This window comes from Salvelinus alpinus, chromosome 36 (genome assembly GCF_045679555.1).
Source record: "Salvelinus alpinus chromosome 36, SLU_Salpinus.1, whole genome shotgun sequence".
Classification (NCBI taxonomy): Eukaryota; Metazoa; Chordata; class Actinopteri; order Salmoniformes; family Salmonidae; genus Salvelinus; species Salvelinus alpinus.
Genome location: NC_092121.1, coordinates 3,796,236 through 3,815,377, shown reverse-complemented (window position 1 = coordinate 3,815,377; position 19,142 = coordinate 3,796,236). Strand labels below are relative to the sequence as shown.

General features: G+C 41.3%; 1 protein-coding gene across 1 annotated transcript; it reads right to left on the bottom strand.

Annotated features, from left to right (window-relative positions):
* Positions 1-669: 669 nt before the first annotated feature.
* On the bottom strand, positions 670-18,800 carry LOC139565411 (uncharacterized). The gene is made up of 8 exons (XM_071385730.1): positions 18,538-18,800; positions 12,046-12,075; positions 10,038-10,358; positions 9,580-9,894; positions 6,131-6,427; positions 5,624-5,944; positions 5,304-5,441; positions 670-5,105 (listed from the first exon to the last, which is right to left on the bottom strand). Exons 1-8 carry the CDS (start codon positions 18,566-18,568, stop codon positions 4,774-4,776), a joined length of 1,785 nt encoding a protein of 594 aa, XP_071241831.1. The 5' UTR covers positions 18,569-18,800; the 3' UTR covers positions 670-4,773.
* Positions 18,801-19,142: the final 342 nt, after the last annotated feature.

The following is a 19,142-nucleotide window of genomic DNA, read 5'->3' as shown; positions in this document are numbered from 1 at the left end:
AGAATAATGTGAAGCCCTGCATGTTTTCAAAAGTCTCATGGAATGTAGGCCAACATTGAACACCACACATTGGCTGCTGCTGTAGGCTGTATCATAGAGCAGCTATTTCAATTGTACACGCATATTTCCATGTTAAAATGTTATAGTATGCATTTTCATCTGTTGATTTTGATGGTAGGCCACTTTGGTAGGCATATCTTATGAACAAATAGCCACAGTAGCATACTTGGCCACTGTTAAAACTAACTTAAAGCGGGTACAGCCTCAGTGCTCACAGTAAACATGTACCAGAAGTTCCGCAGAATTTTCACAACGTTCAAGTTTGTGCTCTGCAGACTTAAAATTTGTGTGGTGCCAAAAAAAAGGAAAGGGAACATTGGCCATGAGGCTTTTTGTTTGTTTTTTAGTCTTTAGTTTGGCCATGCCTTTTGTATTTTCATTTTTGTACATATTTAGATTTCATTACCATCTGAACCAACAATAATCTGCTTGGACTGGCCGAATAAGAGGTCAAGAGAGACAGAGCTGGCCCTGGACCAAGGGAAGATTGCTGTCTCCCTGGGCACATTCAACACCTAGGCCAGGGGAAGGCCACCCTGTTCCTGGAGAACCGCAGGGTATACAGGATGTTGCTTTAACTGACCAGGAAGACCAGGTGTGTTGAATAAATTAATACAAAAATCACCTTTATTTAACCAGGTAGCCCAGTTGAGAACAAGTTCTCATTTACAACTGCGACCTGACCAAGATAAAGCAAAGCAGTGGGACACAAACAACAACACAGAGTTACACGTGGGATAAACAAAAGTACAGTCAATAACACAATACAAAAAGTATATTTACAGTGTGTGCAAATGGCGTAAGGAGGTAAGGCAATAAATAGGCCATAGTAGCGAAGTAATTACAATTTAGCAAATTAATGCTGGAGTGATAGATGTGCAGATGATGATGTGCAAGTAGAAATACTTGTGTGCAAAAGAGCAAAAAAGTAAATAAAACAATATGGGGATGAGGTAGGTAGTTGGGTGGGCTATTTACAGATGGGCTGTGTACAGCTGCAGCGATCGGTAAGCTGCTCAGATAGCTGATGCTTAAAGTTAGTGAATGAGATATGAGTCTCCAGCTTCATTGATTTCTGCAGTTCGTTCCAGTCATTGGCAGCAGAGAACAGGAAGGAAAGGCGGCCAAAGGTAGTGTTGGCTTTGGGGATGACCAGTGAGATATACCTGCTGGAGCGTGTGCTACGAGTGGGTGTTGCTATGGTGACCAGTGAGCTGAGATAAGGTGGAGCTTTACCTAGCAAAGACTTATGGATGACCTGGAGCCAGTGGGTCTGGCGGCAAATATGTAGCGAGGGCCAGCCGACAAGAGCATACAGGTCGCAGTGGTGGGTGGTATGTGGGGCTTTGGTGACAAAACGGGTGGCACTGTGATAGACTGCATCCAATTTGCTGAGTAGGAGGCTATTTTGTAAATGACATCGCCGAAGTTGAGGGGACTGGTAGGATAGTCAGTTTTACGAGGGAATGTTTGACAGCCTGAGTGAAAGAGGCTTTGTTGCGAAATAGGAAGCCAATTCTAGATTTAATTTTGGATTGGAGATGTTTAATATGAGTCTGGAAGGAGCGTTTACAGTCTAGCCAGACACCTAGGTATTTGTAGTTGTCCACATATTCTAAGTCAGAACCGTCCAGAGTAGTGATGCTAGTCGGGCAGACGGGTTCAGGCAGCGATCGATTTGAAAAGCATGCATTTAGTTTAACTAGCGTTTAAGAGCACTTGGAGGCCACGGAAGGAGTGTTGTATGGTGTTGAAGCTCATTTGCAGGTTTGTTAACACAGTGTCCAAAGAAGGGCCAGATGTATACGGAAGGGTGTCGTCTGCTTAGAGGTGGATCAAGGAATCACCCACAGCAAGAGCGACATCGTTGATTGATATATACAGAGAAAAGAGTCGGCCCAAAAATTGAACCCTGTGGTACCCCCGTAGAGACTGCCAGAGGTCCGGACAACAGGCCCTCCAATTTGACACACTGAACTCTATCTGAGAAGTAGTTGGTGAACCAGGTGAGGCAGTCATTTGAGAAGCCAAGGCTATTGAGTTTGCCGATAAGAGTGCGGTGATTGATAGAGTCGAAAGCTTTGGCCCGGTCAATGAAGACGGCTGCACAGTACTGTCCTTTATCGATGGCGGTTATGATATCGTTTAGTACCTTGAGCGTGGCTGAGGTGCACCCGTTACCAGCTCGGAAACCGGATTGCACAGCGGAGAAGGTACGGTGGGATTCGAAATGGTCAGTGATCTGTTTGTTAACTTGGCTTTCGAAGATTTTAGAAAGGCAGGGTAGGATGGATATAGGTCTGTAACAGTTTGGGTCTAGAGTGTCAGCCCCTTTGAAGAGGGGGATGACCGCGGCAGCTTTTCAATCTTTATGGATCTCGGACGATACGATAGAGAGGTTGAACAGACTGGTAATAGGGGTTGCAACAATGGCGGCAGATCATTTTAGAAAGAGAGGGTCCAGATTGTCTAGCCCTAATTTGTGTGAGATTGAGGGCATCTAGCTTAGATTGTAGGACTGCCGGGGTGTTAAGCATATCCCAGTTTAGGTCACCTAACAGAACGAACTCTGAAGATAGATGGGGGGCAATCAATTCACATATGGTGTCCAGGGCACAGCTGGGAGCTGAGGGGGGTCTATAACAGGAGGCAACAGTGAGAGACTTATTTCTGGAGAGATTAATGTTTAAAATTAGAAGCTCGAGCTGTTTGGGCATGGACCTAGAAAGTATGACAGAACTTTTCAGGCTATCTCTGCAGTAGATTGCAACTCCTCCCCCTTTGGCAGTTCTATCTTGACAGAAAAAAGCAATGAGTAAAACAAACTTAGGGAGGAGGCTTCTGAATTTAACATGCATGAAACCAGGGCTTTTACGGTTACAGAAGTCAACAAATGAAAGCACCTGGGGACACACAGGGCCTGGGTTAACCTCTACATCACCCGAGGAACAGAGGAGGAGTAGGATGAGGGTACAGCTAAAGGCTATCAAAACTGGTCGTCTACTGCGTTGGGGACAGACAATAAAAGGAGCAGATCTCTGGGCGTGGTAGGACAGATTCAGGGAATAATGTATGTTATGGTAGGGTGCGGGTACAGTGGAGGTAAACCTAGGCATTGAGTGACGATAAGAGGTTGCATCTCTGGATGCACTAGTTATGCTGGGTGAGGTCACCTCATGTGTGGGAGGTGGGACAAAAGAGGTATCTGAGACATGTTGAGTGGGACTAGGGGCTCCGCAGTAAACTAAAACAATGATAACTATCCTAAACAACAGTATACAAGGCATATTGACATTAGAGAGAGACATAAAGCAATCCCAGGTGTTGATTGGGAGAGCTAGCTAAGACAACAACGGGTAAGACAACAACAGCTAATCAACTAAGACAACAACAAGTTAAGTTAAGAGATGTACCATTGTACCATTTGGTGTTATTTGGATTTATGGTTCATCATGAGAATAAGTTTTTCAAAGGTTTTCCAAAATGTTCAAGGTTGATGAAAATCTATCCTGACTGACCTTATGGATCCTTCAGGAAAATTTGTTCAGCATGAGGAAAGACAACTCCATACAAACTTTCAAGTCTCTAGGTCAAATGGGGTGACGGATATTAAGGTTTAAGTGAGACTGCTTATAAAAGCGCCCCCATAGGGCAATCGTTGCCATCGGTGCCATTCTTTTTGACCAAGTTACTCATAGCCTCTAGTTTCTGTGTGCAAATTTTTATTTTTTAAAGCGACCAATCTGTGCTTAAGTTTTTTTACGGGATGGATTGGATGGATATTGGATTCTGAATTGAAATATTTTAAAACATATTCTAAAATGTGTTTGCATAAACAATCAATATTAAATGAATTGCCTTTATCAATTATCTGGCAGAAGTCAGTCTTTCCTTATTGGTCAATGATATGATTGAGAAAATCCACCCCTTTACTGAACATTGATAGGTATTTTGACTATTTACATTTACATTTACATTTAAGTCATTTAGCAGAAATAATGGAAGGTATTTTCTCTGGTAGAAGCTTTCTGGTAAAACGTGTGATGACCAGTCTCTGTCGCAGACGGTCTGGTGAATGTAAGATTTGACTCTATACGAGGACGCATTTCCTGTGCACAGCTCCTCTGTCACTCCCTCATTTGTGCTGTTGCATCTAGGGTAAACAGTTCTGTTCTCAGTAAAACCCACGTGCCCTGTATGATAGATAGACCAGGGAGAATCAAAAGCGAGAGCTTGATGGTCTTGACCTACGGAAGTGGATTAGGAAGGCAAAGGCCCAAAATAGTGAGTCGAGAGTCACACCTTTTACTTACCAGTTCTCATATTATTTCTATGGTTGGACCTTTTCTCACTTGGTTGAACACCTTCTACTCCTCATCAAAGAAGAAGTGGAGACATAACAGTTCAACTCAAAAGCATGCGATGAGAATCCTGTTCTTTTTAGTGCAATCACCCAACAGTTTATACATAATGCTAGTTCCTCAACAACACTGGAACTGATGGTTCAAATATGCTGAACAGTTCGATTGGTTACAAAAAGCTAAATAAAATAGAGCAATACCATTATGTCATATGTCTAGTTTAAGTGTCAACTATAGCAACCGTAGTTGCTATACTATTGCATCTGAGTTATTATTACTTAACTTAATTTACAGATCAATGTGTTGATGCCAATGAGTGACTTTAGTGACATACAGTCCACTGTTACTTCTCCTAATAGTTTTGATAAATGTCTTCGATCACGTCGTGCGCTACAACATTGTCATAGACAGTAGCATAATCTTCATCGTCGTCTGCACTAGTCACTTTCTCATGAGACCCACCACAAACACGCTTCCTTCGAACGTTTCCCTCCCTTTCACCCTCCTTCTCATTGAAACAGGCATCCTCCTTTTTCCCATAGCTGTGCCCTTTTTCATTCCCTTTCTTCTTTTCACCCTTCCCTCTCTCCAGACTTCTCTTGTCACAGACGTTTTCAACATTCACATAGACCTCCTCCTCTTCTACTTTGTTGTCCTCGCCTCTGTTGTGTCTGTTGTCAATACCTGTTGCGTAACAATTTGCTAATTAATATTCGCAACAGGAAACTCTGGGGATTAAAAAAAAAACAATATCCGAACAAAATGATGTCGACAAAAGTCTTTAAGTCAATTTTGAGATACTGCTTAACTCAACTTTTCAAGCTCAAGGTGTAAATTAAGTTCAGATTCAGCCTTTGTTTACAGTATAATGATATCACTTACATTCTCTCTGGTCAGTCTCTGTAGATGGCTTGCTGCTCCTCCTTGTCCTCCTGCTGACTAGACAGATGACAAGCAGAAGCAGAAACAGGAGTGCTAGTCCACCAGTCCCTCCAGAGACAATGATGGGGACCATAGATGCTGAGGAAAAGGTAGGTATTTCAAGGTTTAGACCTACAGATCAAGACTTGTAGATGGCAAATTCATAGGATATAAAAACCAAAAAATAGTGATATGAAGGATTATGAATCATTTAACAATACTATGATTTTTCTCTCACGTAAAAGCTATTAAACATTTTTTTTAAGCATGTGTTATTTTACCTCTAATGGTGACAGCTAGTTCACTATTAGCCGACCTGAATGACCGGGTGGAGATGTTGACTCCATAGCTGCAGCTGTATTTCCCCTGGTCTGTATACTCTGCAACAGGGAAGTGGAAGCAGGCAGAGTGGTTGACTGCTGGCGTAGTCTCGGTTCTGTTGGACCCAGAGAAGTCCAGATAGAAGAGGCCTCCAGGATACTGTGGCTGAATGGAGCAGATGATGGAGAAGCTGTGGCCCCTGATCACCTCTGGCCCATGAGGTTCCCAAAACATCCCTCCATTTGGAGGACTGAGAGAGATGTTGGGCTGTAGCAGGACCACTTGGAAGAAAGTAAACAGCAATTTGACAGTAATATGATTCCATATTCACACCTGAGAAAACTGAGAAAACTGAGAAAGGTGTGTATGATGGACAAGGTAATCAGTCTCTCATCTCTATCAAGGCTCTGAATCTTAAATATATAGATATAGATTAGGCAGCACTTGTTTCCCAACTACCACCTCACCTTTAGTAACGTTGCTGTAAGGGGAGCTGATGTCTTGACTGTTGGAGAGGGTTCTGTAGAGACAGCTGTAACTGCCCTGGTGTGAATCGTCCATCTTAAACTTTGTTAAAGTAGCCCTGGGCTGTGAGGATCCAACGGTCACATTCATGACGGAGTCTCCATTCAGATAGAAGATGAATTCCACAGCATTACAGGGGATACGGGATGGAAGAGTGCAGGTGAGTTGGACCTCCTCTCCATGCAAGAAGGCAGAATAGGACGGGTCTGTGGAGAGTGAAGGCTTCTGCAAGACAACACCTGTTGGCCAAAGACATATAGTTTAGTCAGGCAACAGTAAAAACAACCTGGGGAGCCTTCAGAAAGTATTTATACTCCTTGTCTTTTTCCACATTTTGTTGTGTTTTAGGCTGATTTTAAAATAGATTAAAATTGACATTTTGTGTCACTGGACTACAAACAATACCGTGTAATTATATTTTCAGAGTTAAAAAACAAACGAATTAATATAAAATGAAAAGCTGAAGAGTCTTGAGTCAATAAGTATTCAACCCCTTTGTTTTGGCAAGCCTAAATAAGATCAGTAGTAAAAATTTGCTTAACTACTTATGGCTGCAGGGGCAGTATTGAGTAGCTTGGATGAAAGGTGCACAGAGGTGCCCAGAGTAAACGGCCTGCTTCTCAGTCATAGTTGCTAATATATGCATATTATTATTAGTATTGGATAGAAAACACTCTGAAGTTTCTACAACTGTTTGAATTATGTCTGGGAGTATAAAATAACTCATATGGCAGGCAAAAACCTGAGAAGAAATCCAACCAGGAAGTGAGAAATCTGAGGTTGGTCGATTTTCAACTCATCGCCTATTGAAAACACAGTAGGATATGGATCTGTTTGCACTTACGGCTTCCACTAGACGTCAACAGTCTGTAGAACCTGGAATGTATCTTCTACTGTGATGTGGGGCTGAATGAGAGGGGAATGAGTCAGGTTACTGGCAGAGAGCCATTTCCTGGTCATGCGCATTTCACATGATAGGGACTTGCGTTCCATTACTTCTATAGACACAAAGGAATTCTCCGGTTGGAACGTTATTGAATATTTATGATAACAACATCCTGAAGATTGATTCTATACTTAGTTTGACAAGTTTATTCGACCTGTAATATAACTTTTTGAAGTTTTCGTCCGACGTTCGGCTGGTCCTGCACGAGCGTTTGGATTTGTGTACTAAACGCGCTAACAAAAGTAGCTACTTGGACATAAATTATGGACATTACCGAACAAAACAAACATTTCTTGTGGAAGTGGGAGTCCTGGGAGTGCATTCCGACGAAGATCAGCAAAGGTAAGTGAAGATTTATAATGCTTTTTATGAGTTTTGTTGACTGCACAATTTGGCGGGTAACTGTATGGCCTCCTTTTGTGGCTGAACGCTGTTCTCAGATTATTGAATATTGTGCTTTTGCCGGAAAGCTTTTAGAAATCTGTCACAGCGGTTGCATTAAGAACAAGTGCATCTTTAATTCTATGTAAAACATGTATCTTTCATCAAAGTTTATGATGAGTATTTATGTTATTTGACGTGGCTCTCTGCAATTTCTCCGGATATTTTGGAGGCATTTCTGAACATGGCGCCAATGTAAACTGAGGTTTTTGGATATAAATATGAACTTAATCGAACAAAACATATATGTATTGTGTAACATGAAGTCCTATGAGTGTCATCTGATGAAGATCATCAAAGGTTAGTGATTAATTTTATCTCTTTCTGCTTTTTGTGACTCCTGTCTTTGGCTGTGTTTCTGTGATTTTGCAGTGACCTAACATAATCGTTTGTGGTGCTTTCGCTGTAAAGCCTTTTTTGAAATCGGACACTGTGGTCTGATTAACAACAAGATTACCTCTAAAATGGTATAAGATACATGTATGTTTGAGGAATTTTAATTATGAGATTTGTTGTTTGAATTTGGCGCCCTGCACTTTCACTGGCTGTTGTCATATCATCCCGTTAACGGGATTGCACCCATAAGAAGTTTTTAACAAGTCACATAAGTTGCATTCTGTGTGGAATAATTGTGTTCAACATGATTTTTGAATGACTATTTCATCTCTGTACCCTGCACATAAAACTATCTGTAAGGTCCCTCAGTCGAGCAGTGGACTTCATACACAGATTCAATTTCACCATGAGACTTTGAAACAGTTACATTGTTTAATGGCTGTAATAGGAGAAAACTGAGGATGGAACAACAACATTGTAGTTACTCCACAATACTAACCTAAATGACAGAGTGAAAAGAAGGAAGCCTGTATAGAATGCAAATATTCCAAAACATGCATCTTGTTTGCAACAAGGCACTAAAGTAGAACTGCAAAAAATGTGGCAAATAAATTAACTTTATTTCTTGAATACAAAGTGTTATGTTTGGGGCAAATCCAACACAACACATCACTGAGTACCACTGGCTGCCTCATGTTATGGCAGTGGAGGCTAACGAGGGGACGACGGTTCATTATAACGGCTGGAACCGAGTGAATGGAATGGCATCAACTACATTGAAACCATGTATTTGATACCATTCCACTAATTCCGCTCCAGCCATTACCATGAACCCGTTCTCCCCAATTAAGGTGCCACCAACCTCCAGTGTGTTATGGGTATGCCTGTCATCGGTAAGGACTAGGGAGTTTTTTAGGGAAGAAAAATAAACGAAATAGAGCTAAGCACAGGGAAAATCTTAGAGGAAAACCTGGTTCAGTCTGCTTTCCAACAAACACCCGGAGACAAATTCATCTTTCAACAGAACAATAACCTAAAACACAAAGCCAAATATACACAGGAGTAACTTACCAAGACGACATTGAATGTAATATGCAAAAATGGTACAATCCAGGTGTGCAAAGCTCTTCGAGATTTACCCAGAAAGACTTACAGCTGTAATCACTGCCAAAGGTGATTCTAACATGTATTGACTCAGGGGTGTAAATACTTATGTAAATGAGATATTTCTGTATTTCATTTTCAATATATTTGAAACATTTCTAAAAACATGTTTTCCCTTTGTCATTATGGGCTATTGTGTGTAGATGGGTGAGAGAAATAATCTATTTAATACATGTTTCGTTGTGGCTGTAACACAACAAAGTGGTATAACTCAAGGGGTGTAAATACATTCTGAAGGCACTGTATCTGCTCATCTTCATACTGTCTTAGACACATGCTCTGTTCTAGGCTGCCCCCATCTGGTCAAGTAGCACCAAGTCAGGCCTGGGTCAAGTTTCTTTGTGCAACGGTCAACTCTCCACTAGGTGGCAGAGCAGGCTACAACACTGCAGTAATATGCTTTTTAGGATTTACTTTATGACGAGACCTTTCTGCACAATTCAAACCATTCAAACCAAATGCTGATAAAACTCAAGTCTAGACAAGGCAAAGAGACTCCCTTACCTGAACAAATAACACCTGCGTCGTTACCATGCTTACAGTTATGTGTTCCTCCTCTTGTGTGTGAGCACTGTATGATGGAGCACTCCGTGCCAGAGCAGCCAACATCATCCTGCCAGATGGGCCCACTGCCCTGACCAAAGTAGGCCCTCTCTGGGGCACTATCAGCTCTCCCACAGGCAAGCTGTCTGCAAACCACAGCAGCATCATTCAAGTCCCACACATCGTCGCACACGGTTCGCCAGTGACCAGTTTGATAGACCTCCACCCTCCCAGAGCAGAGGTCACTCCCATTGACCAGTCTGATATTAGGTTTAACTAGGAATGAAATAAGAAAAGTAAAGAGGAAATGGAAGCCTTACAGTATAATATTCAACAAAATCGATACCAAGTTGACACAACTAAAATCAAGGTATTTCGACTTTTATCAACCGCAATAGCAACAGAGGGACTTTTCTTACCTGAGCAGACAACTCTGGCATCTTGAGCCTGTAAACAGTCATGGTGTTTCAATCCTCCATGTGAGCATTCTGTGAGGGAGCTCTCAGTGCCTTTACACCCAACATCATCCAGCCAAGTAGGCCTGCCACCACTGCCCTGACCTACGTGGGCACTACCTTGGACACTCACAGCCCTCCCACAGCCCAGCTGGCCACACACCACATTGGCATCGTTTACGTCCCACATCTGGCCACACACTCGTCCCCACTGGCCCTTGTAAAGAATCTCTACTGTCCCCGAGCAGCGACTAGTGCCATTGATCAGCCTGATCTCTTCACCAGCTCACAAAGAGGAAGAGAAATGATAGGAAAAATGATTAATAATGATCAATAAGCAAATAAGCAAATTAACACTGTCAGTATGGTCAAATATGTTCTATTCAAAGTTTTGTTACAAACGTGCTACTTAATCTTTTTGGACTTATTTTATGTGTACTTTTAAATGTATTTAAATGATATTCAAACATGCTACTTAAAACCTTTTGGGGACTTGTGTTCACATGTACGCTGAACAAAAATGTAATATTTTGGTCCCATGTTTCATGACCTGAAATAAAACATCCCAGAAATGTTCCATATGCACAAAAGCCTTTTCTTTCAAATCTTTGTACACAAATTTGTTTACATCCTTCTTAATGAGCATTTCTCCTTCACCAAGATAATCCATCCACATGACAGGTGTGTCATATCAAGAAGCTGATTAAACAGCATGATCATTACACAACTGGAGACAGTAAAAGGCCACTCTAAAATATGTAGTTTTGTCACAAAACACAATGCCACAGATGCCTCAAGTTTTGAGGGAGCGTGCAATTGTCATGCTGACTCTATGAATGTCCACCAGAGCTGTTGCCAGAGATTTAAATGTTCATTTCTCTGCCATAAGCCGTCTCCAACTTTGTTTTAGAGAATTTGGCAGTACGGCCAACCGGCCTCACAACCGCAGACCACATGTAACCACACCAGTCCAGGACCTCCACATCTGGCTTCTTCACCAGTGGGATCATCTGAGACCAGCCATCCAGACAGCTGATGAAAATAGGTTTGTCAGAAACCGTCACAGGGAAGCTTATCTGAGTGTTCGTCGTCCTCCCCAGGGTCTTGAACTGACTGCAGTTCGGTGTCGTAACCGTCTTCAGTGGGCAAATGCTCACCTTCCATGGCCGCTGGCACACAGGAGAAGTGTGCTCTTCACGGATGAATCCCGGTTTCAACTGTACCAGGAAGATGGCAGACAGCGTTTATGGCATTCTGTGGGCGAGCGGTTTGCCGATGTCAACGTTGTGAACAGAGTGCCCCATGGTGGCGGTGGGGTTATGGTATGGGCAGGCATAAGCTACGGACAACGAACACAATATAGCTTTATCGATGGCAATTTGAATGCACAGAGATACCGTGACGAGATCCTCATTGTTGTTCCATTCATCCGCCGCCATCAACTCATCTTTCAGCATGATATTGCACGGCCCCATGTCGCAAGACTCTGTACACAATTCCTGGAAGATGAAAATGTCACAGTTCTTCCATGGTCTGCATACTCACCAGACATGTCACCCATTGAGCATGTTTGGGATGCTCTGGATCTATGTGTACGGCAGCGTGTTCCAGTGCCTGCCAATATCCAGCAACATTGCGCATTCACTGAATAGGAGTCGGACAACATTCCATAGGCCACAATCAACAGCCTGAACATCTCTATGCGAAAGAAATGTGTCGCGCTGCATGAGGCAAGTGGTGGTCACACCAGATACTGACTGTTTTTTTGATCCACGCCCCTACCTTTTATTTTTAAGGTATCTGTGACCAACAGATGCATATTTGTATTCCCAGTCATGTGAAACCCATAGATTAGGGGCTAATTAATGTATTTCAATTGACTGATTTCCTTGTATGAAATGCAACTCAATAAAATCGTTGAAATTGTTGCATGTTGCGTTTATATTTTCGTTCAGTGTAAATAAACACTTACCTGCCAATGAACACAACACCATTTGATGAGCTGTTGGGGAGAAACACAGACAACCAAAACATTACAATTGAACACACATTTACTGAGGTTGTTATTTCTAAATGGATAACGACTTACTATAATGTCCAGTAAAAAAAATCACAAGGTTTTAATGTTTGCTCATTAACTCATGAGTTGTTATCGCTACATTTGTAAATATTAGAACGCTTTATGTAGATAGTTATTGACACATTCATAAACAACTTTAAATGTAAACCCAGCAAACAGACAATGTTTCCATGTGCTGTTGTGGTATTTACACCATTTGTAAAGCCGTATGGTTATACAGTGCATTCGGAAAGTATTCACAACCCTTCACTTATTCTAAAATTGATTAAATAATTTGTCTTCCTAATCAATCTACACACAATACCCCATAATGACAAAATCGAAAACTGGTTTTTAGACATTTTTGTTATTTTTTTCTAAATAAAAACAGACATACCTTATTTACATAAGTATTCAGACCCTTTCCTACGAGACTCGAAATTGAGCTCAGGTGCATCATGTTTCAATTGATTATCCTTGAGATGTTTCTACAACTTGATTGGAGTCCAGCTGTGGTAAACTAAATTCATTGGACATGATTTGGAAAGACACACAACTGTCTATATAAGGTTCCACAGTTGACAGTGCATGTCAGAGCAAAAACCAAGACATGAGGTTGAAGGAATTGTCCGTAGAGCTCCGAGACAGGATTGTGTCGAGGCACAGATCTGGGAAAGGCTACCAAAAAAATGTCTGCAGCATTGAAGGTCCCCAAGAACACAGTGGCCTCCATCATTCTTAAATTAAAGAAGTTTGAAACCACCAAGACTCTTCCTATAGCTGGCCGCCTGGCCTAACTGAGCAAACGGGGTTGAAGGGCCTTGGTCAGGGAGGTGACCAAGAACCCGATGGTCACTCTGACAGAGCTCCAGAGTTCCTCTTCGGAGATGGGAGAACTTTCCAGAAGGACAACAATCTCTGCAGCAGTCCACCAATCAGGCCTTTATGGTAGAGTGGCCAGACGGAAGCCGCTCCTCAGTAAAAGGCACATTACAGCCCGCTTGGAGTCTGCCAAAAGGCAACTAAAGGACTCTGAAACCATGAGAAACAAGATTCTCTGGTCTGATGAAACCAAGATTGAACTCTTTGGCCTGAATGCCAAGTGTTACGTGTGGAGGAAACCAGGCACCGATCATCACCTGGCCAATACCATCTTTACGGTGAAGCATGGTGGTGGCAGCATCATGCTGTGCGGATGTTTTTCAGAGGCAGGGACTGGGAGACTAGTCAGGATCGAGGGAAAGATCAACGAAGCAAAGTACAGAGAGATCCTTGATGAAAACCTGCTCCAGAGAGCTCAGGACCACAACCAAGACAATGCAGGAGCTGCTTCGGGACATTTCTCTGAATGTCCTTGAGTGGCCCAGCCAGAGCTCGGACTTGCACCCAATCGAGCATCTCTGGAGAGACCTGAAAATAGCTGTGCAGCGTCCATTTATCCTGACACAGCTTGAAACGATCTGGAGAGAAGAACGGGAGAAACTCCCCAAATACAGGCGTGCCAAGCTTGGAAAATGTGGAAAAAGTGAAGTGGTCTGAATACTTTCCGAATGCACTGCATGTCAAGCTCAATCATTTCCTTTGTGAAACTGCCCTGTTAGAGATGTACTTCTCATGTAGAGTAGTTAACTTGTTGTGGTTAACATTTGCCAGGCTCTCACAGACCAACAGTTTTGTATACAAGTGAAACTTAAATTTTTGGAATCAGTTTCACATAATATGGCACTCTTCCTTCTTCCTGCTTTCTGCAAAATGCTATTAAATGACTCTCAACTCTTTACTTTGTTAAAAAGTTTCTCCACTTGATGTTGACTAATGTTTTTTCCTTATATAATATGTCAGCAGTGTTGGGGAACTACTCTGAAAATATAGTTAGGAAGCTACCAATTATGTCTATGGAGGAAGAAGTTGAGCTACTGTAAAGCTGCCATTGAGAGAAATATAGTTCGCGTAACTAAAGTTACTTTGACAAAGTAACTCACTATATCAAAAAGTCCTCCTGAAAAATTATCATATGTAAATCTGAAATGTTACATAATACAAAATGTTTAAAAAAACATGACTGGAAGAATACTTAAGTCTAGAGTCAAATGTTAACAGTGTAGGGAGATCTATGTGAGCCAGATAGGAGAGAGTGCATCGGCTTAGCCCAGTGGTTCAGGACAGAAAAAAAATACAGTAGGTAGTTTCAGTAGTTAGCTACACCGCTACATGTCAAAAGAGTAAATAACTACTGAAAATACGATTTTTATTTGGATAAACTACCACCGAGCTAATGTAAAAACGTATGTCAGATATAGCTTGTGTTACATTTACTCAGATTGTAGTTTCGAGTTCTAGATTCTAGTTGGAGGACTTGGTGGAAAATAGAAAAAATGATATCCAGTGCCTTGCAAAAAAATTCACCCCCTTGTGTCACGACTTTCACTGAAGGTGGTTCCTCTCCTTGTTCAGGCGGTGCTCGGCGGTCGGCGTCGCCGGCCTACTAGCCATCACCGATCCATGTTTCCTTTTCCGTTTGTTTTGTCTTTGGTTCATTCACACCTGGTTTTCATTTGCTGTAATTTCTGTGTGTATATTTACCCCTGTTTCCCCGCTTAGGTTTGTGCGGGATTATTTTCTTGTTGCTTGTGGAGGCTTTCCTCAGTGTATTACGCATGTGGTTATTATAGTAAGGTGCGTTGTGTTTTTGCGCCTTACGGGAGTACTGTTAGTTCCCATTGTCTTAATTGCTGCAAAAGGTGGCTATAAGGTATTGACTTTGGGGGGGGGTGAATAGTTATGCACACTCAAGTTTTCAGTTTTTTTGTCTTATTTCTTGTTTGTTTCACAAGAAAAAATATTTTGCATCTTCGAAGTGGTAGGCATGTTGTGTAAATCAAATGATACAAACCCCCCAAAAACATTTTAATTCCAGGTTGTAAGGCAACAACATAGGAAAAATGCCAAGGGGGTGACTACGGAATATCATGTAGTAACCAAAAAAGTGCAAACCAATCAAAATATATTTTAAATGTGAGATTCTTCAAAGTAGCCATCCTTTACCTTGATGACAGCTTTGCACACTCTTGGCATTTTCTCAACCAGCTTCAACTGGAATGCTTTTCCAACAGTCTTGAAGGAATTCCCACATATGCTTAGCACTTGTTGACTGCTTTTCCTTCACTCTGCAGTCCAACTCCATCCCAAACCATCTCAATTGGGTTGAGGTTGGGTGATTGTGGAGGACAGGTCATCTGATGCAGCTGTCACGTCCTGACCTTAGTTCCTTTTTATGTCTCTATTTTGGTTTGGTAGGGGGTGAGTTGGGGTGGGCATGTTTTTGTTCTATGATTTGTATTTCTGTGTTTGGCCTGGTATGGTTCCCAATCAGAGGCAGCTGTCTATCGTTGTCTCTGATTGAGAACCATACTTAGGTAGCCTGTTCCCACCTGTGTTTGTGGGTAGTTGTTTCCTGTTTTGTGTTTTCACCTTTCAGGACTGTTTCGATTTTTGTTTGTTACATTCACTTTGTTATTTTGTCTTTTCGTGTTCAGTTAATAAATTAACATGGACACTTACCACGCTGCGTATTGGTCCGATCCGTCCTATTCCTCGTCCGAAGTAGACGACAATCGTTACAGCAGCACTCCATCACTCTCCTTCTTGGTCAAATAGCATTATTTGTAGCGTTACTTCCATGGCGGCATTGTATATAATAGTTTAAGTTGAAAAGTACGGATTAATGCGTCAATTGTTGTTTTGTATGTCAGTTCATGAACCCGATGCCATTGCGATGGGACAAAAACATCTGTTCCCAACTTCTTGAAACATATGCAATTGAGAGATGTCAAACCTTTCGATCTTAAGTCATTTTAAGACATTTGTGGTTTTTAATTGGAGGACGACAATCTACTTCATTCATACATTTATTTCCCATGGTGTTTATACCTGCGTACTCTTGTTTGTACAGATGAACGTGGTACCTTCAGGCGTTTGGAAATTGCTCCCAAGGATGAATCAGAATTGTGGAGGTCTACAATTTTTTTGCTGAGGTCTTGGCTGATTTCTTTGGATTTTCCCATGATGTCAAGCAAAGAGGCACTGAGTTTGAAGGTTGGCCTTGAAATACATCCACAGGTACACCTACAATTGACTCCAATGATGTCAATTAGCCTATCAGAAGCTTCTAAAGCCATGACATCATTTTCTGGAATTTTCCAAGCTGTTTAAAGGCACAGTCCACTTAGTGTATGTAAACTAATGTCCGACTGGAATTGTGATAAAGTGAGTTATAAGTGAAATGATTTGTCTGTAGACAATTGTTGGAAACATGACTTGTGTCATGCACAAAGTAGATGTCCTAACCGACTTGCCAAAACTATAGTTTGTTAACAAGACATTTGTGGAGTGGTTGAAAAACAAGTTTTAATGACTCCAACCTAAGTGTATGTAAACTTCCGACTTCAACTGTATATCCACAGTAAAACTAGTCCTATATCGACATAACCTGAAAGGCCGCTCAGCAAGGAAGAAGCCACTGCTACAAAACCGCCATAAAAAAGCCAGACTACGGTTTGCAACTGCACATGGGGACAAAGATCGTACTTTTTGAGAAATGTCCTCTGGTCTGATGAAACAAAAATAGAACTGTTTGGCCATAATTACCATCATTATGTTTGGAGGAAAAAGGGGGTGGCTTGCAAGCCGAAGAACATCATCCCAACCGTGAAGCACGGGGGTGGCAGCATCATGTTGTGGGGGTGCTTTGCTGCAGTAGGGACTGGTGCACTTCACAAAATAGATGACATCACGAGGTAGGAAAATTATGTGGATATATTGAAGCAACATCTCAAGACATCAGTCAGAAAGTTAAAGCTTGTTCGCAAATGGGTCTTCCAAATGAACAATGACCCCAAGCATACTTCCAAAGTTGTGGCAAAATGGCTTAAGGACAACAAAGTCAAGGTATTGGAATGGCCATCACAAAGCCCTGACCTCAATCCTATAGAACATTTGTGGGCAGAACTGAAAAAGCGTGTGCGAGCAAGGAGGCCTACAAACCTGAATCAGTTACAACAGCTCTGTCAGGAGGAATGGGCCAAAATTCATTTAACTTATTGTGGGAAGCTTGTGGAAGGATACCTGAAACGTTTGACCCGAGTTAAACAATTTAAAGGCAATGCTATCAAATACTAATTGAGTGTATGTAAACTTCTGACCCACTGGGAATGTGATGAGAGAAATAAAAGCTGAAATAAATCATTCTCTCTACTATTATTCTGACATTTCACATTCTTAAAATAAAGTGGTGATCCTAACTGACTTAAGACAGGGAATCTTTACTAAGATTAATTGTCAGGAATTGTGAAAACTGAGTTTAAATGTATTTGGCTAAGGTGTATGTAAACTTCCGACTTCAACTGCATGTCACTTCCTTTGGTTCCTTCCCCGGGTGTTTCTGTGTCAGTTCTGTGCGTTGTTTGTGTTTCTTATTTTTGTATTATGTTGTGTTTATTTATTTAAAACACTCACTCACTGAACTTGCTTCCCGACTCTCAGCACACATCGCTACATATTCTTTTGTATTAATACTTCTCAATATACGTATGTTAATTGCTTGTGTGACAATTTGACCATCCTTCTTCACACTCTGATTCATAAACATGATACCTTTCTTGTACATGGAGTTTAGCCATATTATTTGCTGTAATTTTTATTCTGCATTTAAAAGGAGGATACTTTAAAACAGGGTTCCATTGTCAATCCACTGAAAATTATTGGTTTTACTCTGTATAACAGCAAAAAGCCCCCTTATGAACTTTGGATGTGCCTCTTTTAGTAGCCTGCTGGAAAAACAGACTCCTCGAGTCGGTAGAGCCATGAATGAATACGTAAACTGCGATATCACTAGAGAATTAATCAGTGTAATTTTCCCGTAGATGGACAGGTGTTTCCCTCTCCACGGTTTCAAGATCCTATCTATTTTGATAGGTTTTCTATCAAAGTTTATAATTGCAAGATTGCACAACCTTTCTGGGATATGTACACCAAGCACATCAACTTCTAACTTGTAAGTCACAGCTGTGTGAGACTAGAAAGCGGTAATGAGAACTGGAAATCGGAATGAGTCCTTTGTTCTAGGTTGGTTTGATTCTGTGACTCTCTGTAACAAGTAATTCATTAGCAACGTTTCATGGATACCAGAATTCACAAATTAGCCTGTTAAAATTGCGTTGCAGAGATTAATATCCAATATATACATCCTAGGCTATTGAAACAAGGCTACGCTAGACAGAGACAATATCATACTGTAGTTGGATAAAGCAGAAGTCACAGATACCAATCTATATATAGTATATTGTTGTTCATGTAATGCACTTGAAAGACCTTCCTTTATGAAAACTTAGTTACTGCAATACTCACCTAATGCCATAAAGAGTAGAATTGTCCCCATCTTGATCCTTGTAATATCCTCCAATATCAGGTATGATTATCGCCAACACTTGGCAGTAAATTATTGCAATATTTACCCCAGATTTAACTGTTTTCAAGTTATAATACAAATGATGAGCAAAACTAAAATTCTGATGAACCAAAATTGAGAGTTAAATTACCAGGCTCTGGCAATGCTACCTCCATGTAAAAGATATCAATGTGTGATCTACAAGTTTCCGGTGTTAGAGTTACAATGACAGAGAAGAGCATATACAAAACAGGAAATCCTGGCCCACTAATGTGGTTATTCTCTGGTCTGGTCACCGATTCCACCCAACACCCGCCTGCACACAACACTGAGCTCAACGGCACTAACCCTTTGTTGGATTTTTTAAACCAACAATATGAGATGCATATAGCACGATGATTGACCTATATATATGTTTTAAAATAGACTGAGGGGCCAAAACAAATGTACAGAACCCGCCCCCCCAAAAAAAACATGTTAGTATAACCCTTAAAACGTTGTCATCACCGATAAATCTACGATAATCGATCATTTTAATAAGCATTTTTCTACGTCTGGCTACCCC